At 32.8% G+C, this 12,987-nt stretch overlaps 1 protein-coding gene across 15 annotated transcripts in view; it reads right to left on the bottom strand.

The window, feature by feature from the left end:
* Positions 1–12,987, bottom strand: part of Tab2 (TAK1-associated binding protein 2) — a 79,059-nt gene that overhangs the window by 40,522 nt on the left and 25,550 nt on the right. For 12 of the 15 annotated variants that reach the window (XM_076448730.1, XM_076448717.1, XM_076448718.1 and 9 more), the window contains one exon: positions 2,998–3,145. In XM_076448730.1, coding sequence (XP_076304845.1) covers positions 2,998–3,093 — 96 coding nt within the window. In that variant the 5' untranslated portion in view covers positions 3,094–3,145. Of the gene's footprint in view, positions 1–2,997; positions 3,146–9,063; positions 9,510–12,987 lie in introns of those variants that run through there. The other 3 variants (XM_076448728.1, XM_076448731.1, XM_076448719.1) reach the window with 2 other exon arrangements.

Raw genomic sequence — 12,987 nt, 5'->3', positions numbered from 1 at the left:
TAGTAGCAGAACGAAGTGCAGCAGCATACGTCCAAGAAAAAGTGGTGGACAGTAACTATCGAGCCTCAGGGTAAGTAATGTTTTGAATCATTTGCAAATGCTGCACCTCTTTCTTCCAACCATTTAGGACAAGAACAAAGGTAGGATGGGTGAGATCTATTGCAATTGACACAGTGAGGGTACATTTCACACTCATAGGTATCACGGTCCTTGCCACCGCAATGAGCACACATCATAGAACCACAACATGACGTCTTAGAGTGACTGAACCACTGACACTGGAAACATCTGAGAGGATTTGGAATGTATGAATGGCTGTACCCTGCAATTAAGATAACCTGCTTTGATGGTGGCAGGTAGAAATGGTGATGTAAATGTCAGAATGAGGACATTAGTCGGCATCGTAATTTCATCTTTGTGAGTAGAGATAAGCCTCACTGCAAAAACTCCTTGGGTGGAGAAACCAGTGAGAATCTCTAACTCAGGGATGTTCTTCAAACCCCTCTAAACAATAACTCCTCATGATGAATTCAAAATAGCATGAGGTGTAACCTTAATAGGTATATTCTCAATCACCTTTGAATGCAAGAGGAGTTCACTGTGTTGAGATGTGGATGTTTCCACCAATATGTCACCAGAGCAAAGCTTCTTTACTGACTTTGTAGAGCCAGCAAGTCCCTCTAGTTTCTTCTGAATGAAAAAGGGAGACATTTGCCCTAAAGGTTTGTCTGAAAGAGAATGTAGTATAAGAAAATGAAGTACAATAGATGTTACAGATGTTGAAGATTGCTGCTCAGAATCTTCAAGACGTGGTCATTTACCTATGGCCTGTTTTTTCACTATTTTATTTAAGTTTTTATTTGGAGGATCCATAATAAAAAAAAGGAATATTTTGATGCCCACTGACCCCACCCACCATGGAGCCCTATGAGGGGATGCACTACAATGCCAAACAAGGAAAATGCACCAATGCCAGGGTTTTGTGAGCACTATACCCAAACACCAGCATCAGATACAATGTCCACAACACCTGTTGAGAACATCCAACACTGGTACTTGGTTGACTCTAGCCCAAGTGGACCAGCCGACTGACCCAAGGGGGCCACCCCAAGACTGCCCATCTACAGGAATTCAAGGCCAAAGTGGTGTTTTGTGGTTGGACCCCTCAACCACCAGGATCCTCTCCCCCTTTTTACAGGTCACCACACACAGCAAACACTTTGGTGGATGTTCAGATCCCAGAGGAGGTAAACTGAAAGAACAGAATCTTCCCTGAGAGGTTCCCTCACCATGTTCAGGAATCCATATCAAGGGAAGAGCTAGACTGAGAAAAACTTCCACATCCTCCTTATTTTCCAGACCTTGCACCATCTGATTACCATCTACTCTGAAATTTGCAAAACTATCTTGATGGAAAAGAGCTTGGAACACACGAAGATGTCAAAACTACCCTCTCTACACTGTTTTCCTCCAAACCTTAAGAATTTTATAGAAGTGGTATTAAGAAGCTTGTGAATCATTGGAAGGAAGTATATAATAATGAAACATACATTATTGATTAAATAACATTAAAAGCATTTGAAATCCTTTCTCTTTTTCTGAACTTAAAATTGGACATTACATAAGGGATGACCTGAAATACAAATACAGAATAAAAATTTTAATGGAAAGCTTTGAAATAATATGGAGGCATAAAAGTCAGTAAATAAAATTACAACAAAATGCAAGCATTTTTAATTGATTCTTAAAGAATCACATATAAAAGTAAAAAATGTTACTTTCACAGGCTGCATAATTTACAGGAAGTTCATCTGAAGTTCCAAATATTTCATCTAGTATATTTATTTGCAATTCTCTGTTGACAATATGAATTTATGATATGGCATGTAAATGATTTGATTTTTTGTGTACATATATATATAAATTTGAAATTGTATTCAATATTCCTTCTTCAGTCTGAAGTCAAGATAAGTTGACTGACATGTACGTAAATAAATACTTGTGTTGGTCTAACACATCAGTGGAGGAAACCATTTTTCAGTGTTTCACATGACATTACTGTATTAGCCCATGGAAATTCATTTATTACACTAAAGTTATAAAGATAAAGTGTATTCAGATCAAAATAATAATTGAGGCATTTGCCTTAGCTTACATATGAATAAAAATGTAAGAAAATAATTTGTACAAAAAACAAACTAATTCAAAATATACCAACTCTGACATTTCCACATCACATGTACTTTACAAATGTTGTTTTATATTTGTCAAAGCAATGTTACACACACATGAAATTATACGAAATTCAAACAGGTGTATCAAGGTCCAATAGTCACAGCAGTAGAGAAATAATATTTGGGGATCTATAATATTAGGATATATCAAGTTATTAAAACATACTTTCCAGCAGTTCTTAGATCTTAATTTACACTGATAATCATCAGCTGATACCATTTTTTTTTAAATGATTGATATCCATAACAATAGTGGAAAGTGTACTTCTATAAACATTACCATAATTTATTTACTTTGGTTAATTTTACAAGCTCAAAATCCTACACTTATTGAAGGTTCAGATACCTGAGCAAAAAGCTTGTATTATAAAATAAAATTAAAAAACACACACTAGCTTGTCCCATTAAGATACAATATAAAATTTATTTTATTAAATCATTATAAAAATGAGGTGTGGGAAAAGATGCATTTCATGTTTAACTAATGTGGTCAATCATATACATGAAAACAGATATTTTGTTACTTAAATAAAAGTAGTTTAAGACACATGACACATGTGAAGTACATTGTTGAATTAATGTTTTTAGGGTACATACTTTTAATATTAACTGAGCTTTGTGGTTTATGTCTTTTAATTTGTAGCCAGATTTTTAATTCCGTTACACCAAAATGACTGAGGGTGGGACTGCATTTCTGTTGTCTGCTACTGTGTTAGAGAAAATGTATTATTTACTTATAAGCACATATGCTTAACTCACGTACCTTCATAATATTTGCTTGAATTATTTCTTGAGGTATCTCAGGAAAAATATTTTTCAGTTCATGGAATAAAATCTGCATATTGCTTTCAGTGGCCATAGTTAGTCACAAGTAACAAACTGTGGGTCATGCAGGACCGTCAGCATTGCTCCTGAAAGACAAATATCAAATCTCTGTCACTTGTAAGACTCTGTAGGAATAAAGCATTGATAAAGTTGTTTCTATCTGAATAAAGAGCAAAATTCTGTCAACAGTAAAAATGCTTATCATTTAGTACCATCAGAACTACTACTAACTTTTGTTATGAGCACTTCTCAACATTAGTAATGACTATGTGGATTACTGTAATACACAGTAGTAGTTACCCAAATGTGTTTAGCAACAAAGGTCGAACTGGTAGACTTACTGCTCCTATATAGAAATAGTGTTAACTAAATTACTTAAGTTTTTAAAGAGGAATTATTACTATTTCATTTTTGCATATTTTGATAAACAATAAGACTTTTTGAAAATTACAAAAGCAATAAAGTATCCTGAAGATCAAATCTACAGCAAGTTTTATTTTGCCCAAGTATTCACAATCAATATAAAATATGAAAAAATTATATTAAATGAAATAATAATAATAAAAAAACAGCAAAGTTTTTCACAGACTTACATTTTAAATTCTTAAATTACTGTACCTCTTATTTAAACATAGTTAGAACTTTTGGAGATCTTAAATTATACATGTAGCTGATAGTAATTTCAAGTGAAGTAAACAGCTACATCAACCTGAAACTTTTTTCAATATTTCTTTATGTACAATTGTTGAGTTTAAATTTCCTCCTATCAGGCAGGCAGTAGTTCTGCCTATATAGTCCAAACATGTAAAATTGTCTTAAAATGTGATTTTAAAATACTCTTTCCCTCAAACTACTTTGTCATGGTGACTGAAAATCAGTGCCGTAGTTAAAACAACAAAGATACTGTTATCATTTAATTAATGCAGCATTCTTTTTATCAGCTTAATTAATTCAGTATCTTTGTTTTTGGCCCATTTTTTTGGAGGTCTACCCTGAAAAAAAACTTCACTTTCCCCAGGAGGGCTGCATTTCCCACTCTGGGAAACACTTGACCTATTACACTAACACAACTAGAACCATTAGCAGAGCTAACACTCTTGTGTTTCTGAAAAATTATGGAAAAAGACATAAAAATACTAAATACATATATGGGAGTTTGTGCTAACTAGCAATATATCCACATACTGTAAAGAAAATTATATGACATTTCAGTCTTAGGAATTAATTAAAAATTGTCTATTGATGCCGCCTAGAATATGGTTCTGGAAGTACACCAGAATAACTCTTTATTAATCTCATCAATCAATCAATACATATATATAAAATACTGATGTATGTGCAAAAATAACTCCAGCAACACTTTTGAAAAGCATGTGAACAAAATATCGATAAAAAATTGTGAAATGGCAGCACTGTTACAGACAGAACAGGGTGATTAGCTTAATTATTTACGAACATCAACAACATAAAATAGTATCACATAAAAAAATTATTCAAAATTACAATTAAATTGATTAACCCTCTTGTTACAGACCCAGTATAAGATACAGAAGTTCATCTAAGCATTTGCACACATTAAGTATTTGCACTATAACTTTTGATACAGCATGTGTATCTTCACAAAATTTGGAAGACTTTTATTAAAGATTACAAATATTTGAATATAGAAAAATCAGATTTTTTAAAGAAATATTTTTTTCCTAAAGATGCATTTGTGAAAACACTGTTTTGTTACTAGTCTGGATGCAAAGTGATTTCTTGTTGTAATTAAAAAACTACTCTTCATACCAAAAAATCACAAATATTATTTGCATAATCTCTAAAATCTCCTAAATACATTTCAAAATGTTTGCTTGTAGTAAGATTTTATACATTGTTATTTTATATATTCTAACTGTGTGGGGTCTGTTGGCTAACTTACCCCATAGCCTTTGATAGATTGTTTAGGCAGAGTATTCATGATGAAACTTTGTAGAATGGACAACAACTTTCTGTTGTGGAGATGACGACATTTCTAAAGTCTTACGCCTCTCGTCTTCAGGTCATCCTCTATACTCGTGTCTCCATAACAGGCATTTGTCATTCATTCTACAAAGTTTCAGCCTCATAACCATCACAAAAATTAGGAAATAAATATAAATTATGATGGTTTTGAGGTTAAGTGATACAACTACATATTATTCAAAATACAAATGTTTAGTTTAAGTAGCTCAAGTCTCAGAATGATATATAGATATACATATATAAACATATACATTTATTATTATATTGACCTTCCAGTCATTCATGTCTAGCTAAGATTACACAACTTGTATTGATGCATTGCACATGCATTCGTGTTGCATATCCAATAATATAAGATTAACCTTTAGTTTTCCCTGTCTTGGCTGTATTATTGTGGACTATTATTTTGTAATATATAGTCACATTTCAATTATTACACATTACATGTCTACAAGTTATTACTATTTATAAATGAATTATTAAATTTATTTTTCTTAAAATATAGAACAATAAAACCAGAAATAAAGCAAACGATTATCTCTTCTCGCTATGACCTTTGTAGCTGGTTGTTGCTGGAGTTGGACATGGGTTGCTAAGCCTTTTAAAATTTCGTATGTGGAGGGTATAAAAATTGTTTAGGTTTTATATATGTAGCTGAATAATATAAAAATAAATAACTACACTGATACCAAAAAATTATACTCTAACATTTTAAGCTTAGTAAATAAGATTTATTTAGATTTAAAAAATATTAAGCTTTGAGCAGACTAAAGACACAACCTATCTTATTGAAATCTTGGATCAAAAGAACGTGGTAGCCTTTTCAAAGATTAAAAAGACCAAGAAAACTGTTCTGGGAACATTCTAACCTGTTAATTGGTTATTAACATGCCAATATATTGAAGAAAGTGTATATATGGAACCATTTCCAAAAATGGAAAGAGGTGAATGGGGCCACTGTGTTTGATATAGTACATGAACCACATCTCAGAAAAGATGTGAGGTTCTTATTTTATATTCTAGCTTGATAATATTAGTAATTTGAGTTCCTAATTTGTACAAAACTATACACTTAGTATTTTGATATCACAAACAATTTAAAACAGTGTTGCATTCAACATACCACATGACTCACTAAAACCTATACTTAGATGTGTTCTTTTAATATTTACTTTTAAATTTTGAATGCAAGTCAACATTTGAGATGACATGGCCTTTGATCCATAACCCTTCACAAAATGGTTAAAGCCACAAAAATAATCAACTAATCAAAATTAGTGTTTCCAAGTATTTCAACCACCTAAATAAATGAAGTATTGCCATTATGAGTTATTATTTTTGATTAGTTCGAAACTGTTCAGGTCAAAAGATTACCATCACGTTTTTGCTTGTTTGTTTTAAAGTTCGCACAAAGCTAAAATGAGGGCTATCTGCGGTAGCTGTCCCTAATTTAGAAGTGTAAGGCTACAGGAAAGGCAGATAGTCATTACCACCAACTGCCAACTCTTGTGCTACTCTTTTATCAATGAATAGTGAGATTAACCATCACATTATAAATGCCTCCATGACTGAAAGGGCAAGCATGTTTGGTGTGACAGGGACTCAAACCTGCAAGTCTGATATTACAAGTTGAGCACCCTAACCACCTGACCATGCCAGGCCATATTACCATCATTACTTCAAAAAATAATCAAATGATCAAAATTAATGTGTTTTCTTATAGCAAAGCCGCATCAGGCTATCTGCTGAGCTCACCGAGGGGAATCAAACCCCTGATTTTAACATTGTAAATCTGTAGACTTACCACTGTACCAGCAGGGACTCAAAATTAATGTTTCTGAGTATTATTATTTTTGATTATTTCAACTAATGAAGTCTAATGCAAGAATAAACTTTTATCAAATTCCACTAGCTATCCAGCTTTAAGGTACAGGTACAACATGCTTCGATTGAGATCAGTTAGTACAAATAATTCACTTAAACTATTACACTATTCAAAAATTGAGATAAACTTGGTTAGTTTTTCTTAGGTAAATACAAAATAAAAGTAATAAAATGCATATCACAATTATTTTATATGACAACAGCTATTAAAAACAAACAAACAAATTAAAGCACATCCGGCAGTGCAGTGTGAGTTAAGAGTACAAAGTACACAAACAAAATGTTAACAAAAAATGTGTAAAATGGCAGATATTGAGTTCAGGTATAAGGAATATTAACATACTGCTATTTCATAAAACCTTTTTGTTTGTTTGTTTTGAATTCTGCACAAAGCTACTTGAGGGTTATCTGTGCTAGCTGTCCCTAATTTAGCAGTGTAAGACTAGAAGGAAGGCAGCTAGTCATCACCACCCACTGCCAACTCTTGGGCTACTCTTTTACCAACGAATAGTGGGATTGGCCGTAACATTATAACGCCCCCACGGCTGAAAGGGTGAGCATGTTTGGCACGATGGGGATGCGAACCCGCGATCCTCAGATTACGAGTTGCACGCCTTAACAGGCTTAGCCATGCCGGGCCTTCACAAAACTACTGTTTCACTAGCCACTACTATCCAATATACGTTGGCTATTAGTGCTTTCATTAGTGGAAATCCAGATTCATTATGTACTACATGCATGCTTAGATCACATAAGTATTTTTTTTAAAAAAAGGTGTTTACAGTTTCTGACCAACCCTATTTTATTTCTGTAACCCTAAAGGTTTTTCAGTATTTTTTAATACTTAAATATTTGCACTACCTTTTAAATCTTATTTAATTATAATGTATGCAAGGGTATTTTCTATTCATTCTTTTACCATCTTCATTGCACAATGCTGTATGCATGTTTGGCTACTTCTATAACTCAACATTATCACATCAGATAAAAGTGAATAGTCTTTCAACTCAATTTTATAGTGATAACTAAAGCATATCTCATAAAAGCTTGTAAACACTTGACCTAGTCTGTTATCCAACATACAGACCTGCACTTGTTTTTGATAAGTTATATTTTTAAGCTATTGCCAAGGTACAGAAACAATTTTCACACTCCATTTGTTTAAAGTTTGGAAATCTATAAGTAAATTACATGTTGTTGTTGTTTTTTACTGTTCAGATGATAAAATTAATTTGGTATTATCAAATGTATCATACAATTTTTACAGTTTTCTTTCAATTCTGTTGATATATTTAGATTCACTGGTCAAAAGTATAGGATCAACTTTACCATTATTTCAACTGATAATCAACTAATATGAAGTTAAAAATACAGATTGACAGTGTTTTGCTTCTTTGTAATTATAAACTAAGAGTTGATTTTATATGCTTTTATAAACAATATAATCCAATTCTCCAAAGTATATTTATTTGGATTATACATTATCAGTGATTATTCTAGAGACAGCCACTCATCATTTCCTGAGGTTTACATGGCCAAGGAGAAAACAGTAATATACTGTTTAGAATTAAATTATGTATTATCATTTAGCAATTAATGTGAAAGTGTGTAAATTAACAGTTTTATTTTATTTTTCTTATGTTATTAAAGAATATATATTTCAGACAGGTTTGATGAATCAACCAAAAACGGATATTTCTTGTAAGGTGTCATTAGGTGACATACAGTGGCAAACCCATTTTTACATCACTGGGGAAGTAAACAGGTGTTTGAGGTCCAAAGGTCACAACGGTAAAAAAAATATATACTGGGGAGTGGATTGGTAATTTTAAGACATCTTAAGTCATTGATTCTTTAGGAATAGTGAAATTTATTTAGTGTTCTCTGAAAACATAAGAAAAATATATAAAGATAAACTATACTTAAAGGTTTGTTTTTAAATTATAAAATATCCCTAAATTTGTCAGCACGTAAAACACTATATTACCGATTTAAATACATCGTAGACATAAAACCTTAACTACATCCTTCTTTTAACAATGAGTATTTAAATAAAACGAAATATAACACATGCAAGGAGTGCTCGACCTTAACATAACATACCAAAAGTACTAACCTGCATGCACTAACAAACGTGTTATCTGTTGCAAAGTTGACATAACACGCAACAGTAAATATTTGTTCCCAAAATCACTTATGCTTGCAGCAAGTGCCATCTTCAACTAAACATTACGTTTCTTTCGCGCACAGACAACAATTTACCTTATAAAGTATGGCTAATCTTATTGCACGGGAGGTGGTGAGACAATTTTTAATCTTGTTACACGGAGACGTAAATGAATCTTAACTGCGAACTAAAACTATGGCGAAGAAAAAGAAGTATTGTTAGTTTAACTACGTCAATTCAAAGTTTCCCTCGTGTCTTTACGTGCGTTTCGACGCTCTAATTCAAGTTTCTGTACGTGCAAACATAACGCGAACAGAGAACAGCTGAACACCCACTGACAGGACTTCAGTCAAATCCGCTACGGTAAGCCACGAGCGCCGTTGTCTGCACCTTCTCAAAATAGGATTTGTTCAAGGTTCCCAGATATTTCAGGAATTCCTCGAGTACGAGCAACGGCTCGGCTGTTTCATTTTTCAGATAAATATAATCGAAAAGGTACCACTACTATATTATTGCTTTAGCCTTCTAAACATATTTATTTCATGTTTGTGAAAAAGTTCTGGGTTATGTTACAGCAAGATGACTGAACATTAGAAACGTTCTTCGCCAATCAGTCGTGTGTAAAAAGCACGTGCGACAACTTTCAAAGCTTTACTGCAATTTTACCTTTTAAACATCTTTAAAACCGTACACGCACACGTATACAAAGAATACTCTTAATAACAAATATATATTTTTTTTCTACTTAAGAAAGGTTTTTGCCAAATTTATCTAACTTCCTCGGCTTTTAATCACAAACAAAGCTGCAATTACAAGGCACTATGAATTTAAGTGTGTGTGTTTTCTTATAGCAAAGCCACATAAGGCTATCTGCTGAGCCCACCGAGGGGAATCGAACCCCTACTTTTAGCGCTGTAAATCCGGAGACTTATGAATTTACACATACGAAAACTGTGTTTACGAAACACCTGTGCCCCCACAAAATTATACTGTATATAGTCTTCCCAAATTGACTGACTTTGGTATTTGCCTCATGACCTTCCAAAGTTAATGAATCAACCTCTTCACCCGTATATAACATCTTTTGTATAAGAATTATCAGTACTCTATTGATATCCCATGCCTACAAAATTTAGGAATAATGTTTACGTACAAATTAACTTTTGACCAATGACATTGAAAAATAAATGTATTTTAGAACTTATTACATAGTACCTGTTTTACCTTTGGTAAAAAATCCATCCAATCTTGAGATAAACTGTATACAAGATCGTGACGAACAGACTGGGGAAAACTAATATACAAGACAATGGGTTTAGGAAGAGGGAGTGGAATGAAAGTTTCATGTTACATGCAAGGCAAAATAATATTATACAGCTCTTATATCGTTGATAACTAAGAAAAGGGAGTTGTTGAGGTGTAAGTTCGAATCATGATTAGTCAATAAATTCGAATAACCAACATTTCTTTCATATTAAAAGTCGTCCAGTACATAATAAGATTAGATAACTGTTGAATACTGGAACCACAAAAACAAACACAAAATATAAGTTAAATAAATTGCGCTAATTCTACGTAAAAACACTCCTCGAATATAAATAAAACAACACTAGAAATAGAATCGTAAAAAAGATTATCTTTCGTTACTAGAATGTGTATTATGTCAAAAAATTGCAAAGATTTGCTTTCGCAAAGAGGAACCATACATAACGTACGAAGTAATATAATTAACAGCAAAGGGAAATAAGAAAAATGCGCGACAGGTTAATAAAAGCGACACATTCCCAGAGATGCCAACTATTTCAAATGACTGAGCGTAATGATTGTAGACAGAGTTCGTTATCATTTACGGTTACTAGGCCTGACCAATGTCTCGAAGCTGTTTATTATTATAACTATTATTATTTATTACTGCTATAGATTGCTCATTTATGACTGTGTTTTGTGTATTTAATAAATAAATTTTAAAAAATTCTTTTGAGCAATGACGGATTGCATGAACATCAGTTCTGCATTTATGGTTTCGTATTCTGAATTCTTACTCATAAATACCGTTATCTGCATCGTTTTTGTCTTCGCCTCAGCCTTTTGTTGGTGAGATGCCGATTTTGTATCTTTGAAACAATCGTTTATCCCGCTATGCGCCACAGAAAAATCGATGTGACAAACTGTACAAAACGCATGACTGTCACTGACTTTTGATGCAATGACCGGATATTTTGCACTATACTCTTTCCTAAATTTTTGATTCATAATTTTAGTCATTTTAGATTTGCTAGAAACAAGACAATCTGATGAACGAGGCCTCTTTTTCTCCAACTTGTGAACGATCGCATTCATGTTTCTATGCCGCTTAGAAAACGAGAAATACCCATCTACGAGAGCGCTGATTGGCTGACAAGCTCTGATAACGTAACTATGGATTCCCCCATGCACACAGTATGGAGAAGCACCGCACTCAAGCAGTTGATAGACGTCGGAGATACAAATATTTTTTATTATTTCAAGCACAAATATGATTATCGCAAGTAGCCATTTGGACTATGTCTTTTATTTATTATCAAACTTTATTTGTATCTCATTAGAAATTTTCTTTTCACCCTTTTCAAGCCCTTGGGGAACAATTTATAACTTTATTGTATAGGCCTATATAATATATAATAATTTGGGAGTTGCAACAAGTAATATTTGTCTGTATTGTAATGTATACACCAAAATCGTAATGATTACGCTCAAATCGTAATGGTTGGCATCTCTGCATTCCAGTCGTCAACTGCGTAACATTCTTATGAAACTCCACCTGTGCCGAAAAACTTGATTATATGGAAACATAAATATTTTAAAATGAATGAAACAGGTTTGTCCTAGAGTGGTAAAATCTTGTCAAAAGTACACCGAGAGAAGGAAGTAACACATGTTTCAAAAATGCTTCCGAAAGTGTTCATTCAATACGCAATCCACACATTTTTACCAGTATATCAAGCCTATTCCCAACCGAAGATACTACGATTGCTATCTGTTACGAACAGGTGCCCCATCTCTAGCATACCTATTACTTATAACACCATTATGGAATTGCTGGGTGAGAGTGGCAGAAATTTCTTTCTTTCTTTACAAGCAATTTATTAAAGACATATTGATTTTAAATACACAGGTTTTCTTCATACTCATCCAATACAGGGTTCGATTTATGAGATTTATATGAAATATTATCACAGATAGACTTGGAGGGAAGTTTTCTGAGTAATTTCCATAAAGCCAGGAGACAAGATTTATCACTGGAATTTGGGTAATAGGTTAAAAGGTTATATTGGACAGACATGGTATTTTTTTTATCAAATTTCTTTTAAATAAAAATAGGCATATTCCTAAAAAAAAAGAAAAACATAACACAGAAGATAAAACTTAACTGGTTTACTAAAGATAAACATGGAAATTAGGGATAAATGCTACAAGTTTTAAGGAGTTTGACTAATAGATGGAATGGAGGCTTACAAAACTACAGGAAAACTTGGAACCTGGTTGTTAAGAAAGTTAGGAAATCCAAAAGCACCTATAAGAAACACCTGGGTTATGTTAAAAAGAACAGCAAAGATTGTTTTTAAGTATAGGCAAGCAAATCTTAAAAAAGGAACTGAGTACTTAAGGATGGTGATGGCTTACTTTTGTTGAAAAGTAAGAGATGTTCAAGTTTAAATGTTTTCTTCCTTTTTTTTTTATTACTCCTAGCTTGAAAGGATGAGCTTATCTGTAGTGGGAGAAAATTCTAGATTGTGATAAAAGAAGCTTCACAAAATCATTTTATGAAATATGACACCATAAAAGAAAGCCAACAGTATTTAGACATTTGCCTTTTCTCATTTCAATTAATGA

The sequence above is a fragment of the Tachypleus tridentatus genome, chromosome 8, assembly GCF_004210375.1.
Source record: "Tachypleus tridentatus isolate NWPU-2018 chromosome 8, ASM421037v1, whole genome shotgun sequence".
Lineage (NCBI taxonomy): Eukaryota > Metazoa > Arthropoda > Merostomata > Xiphosura > Limulidae > Tachypleus > Tachypleus tridentatus.
This window is presented reverse-complemented; position numbering and strand designations above follow the sequence as displayed.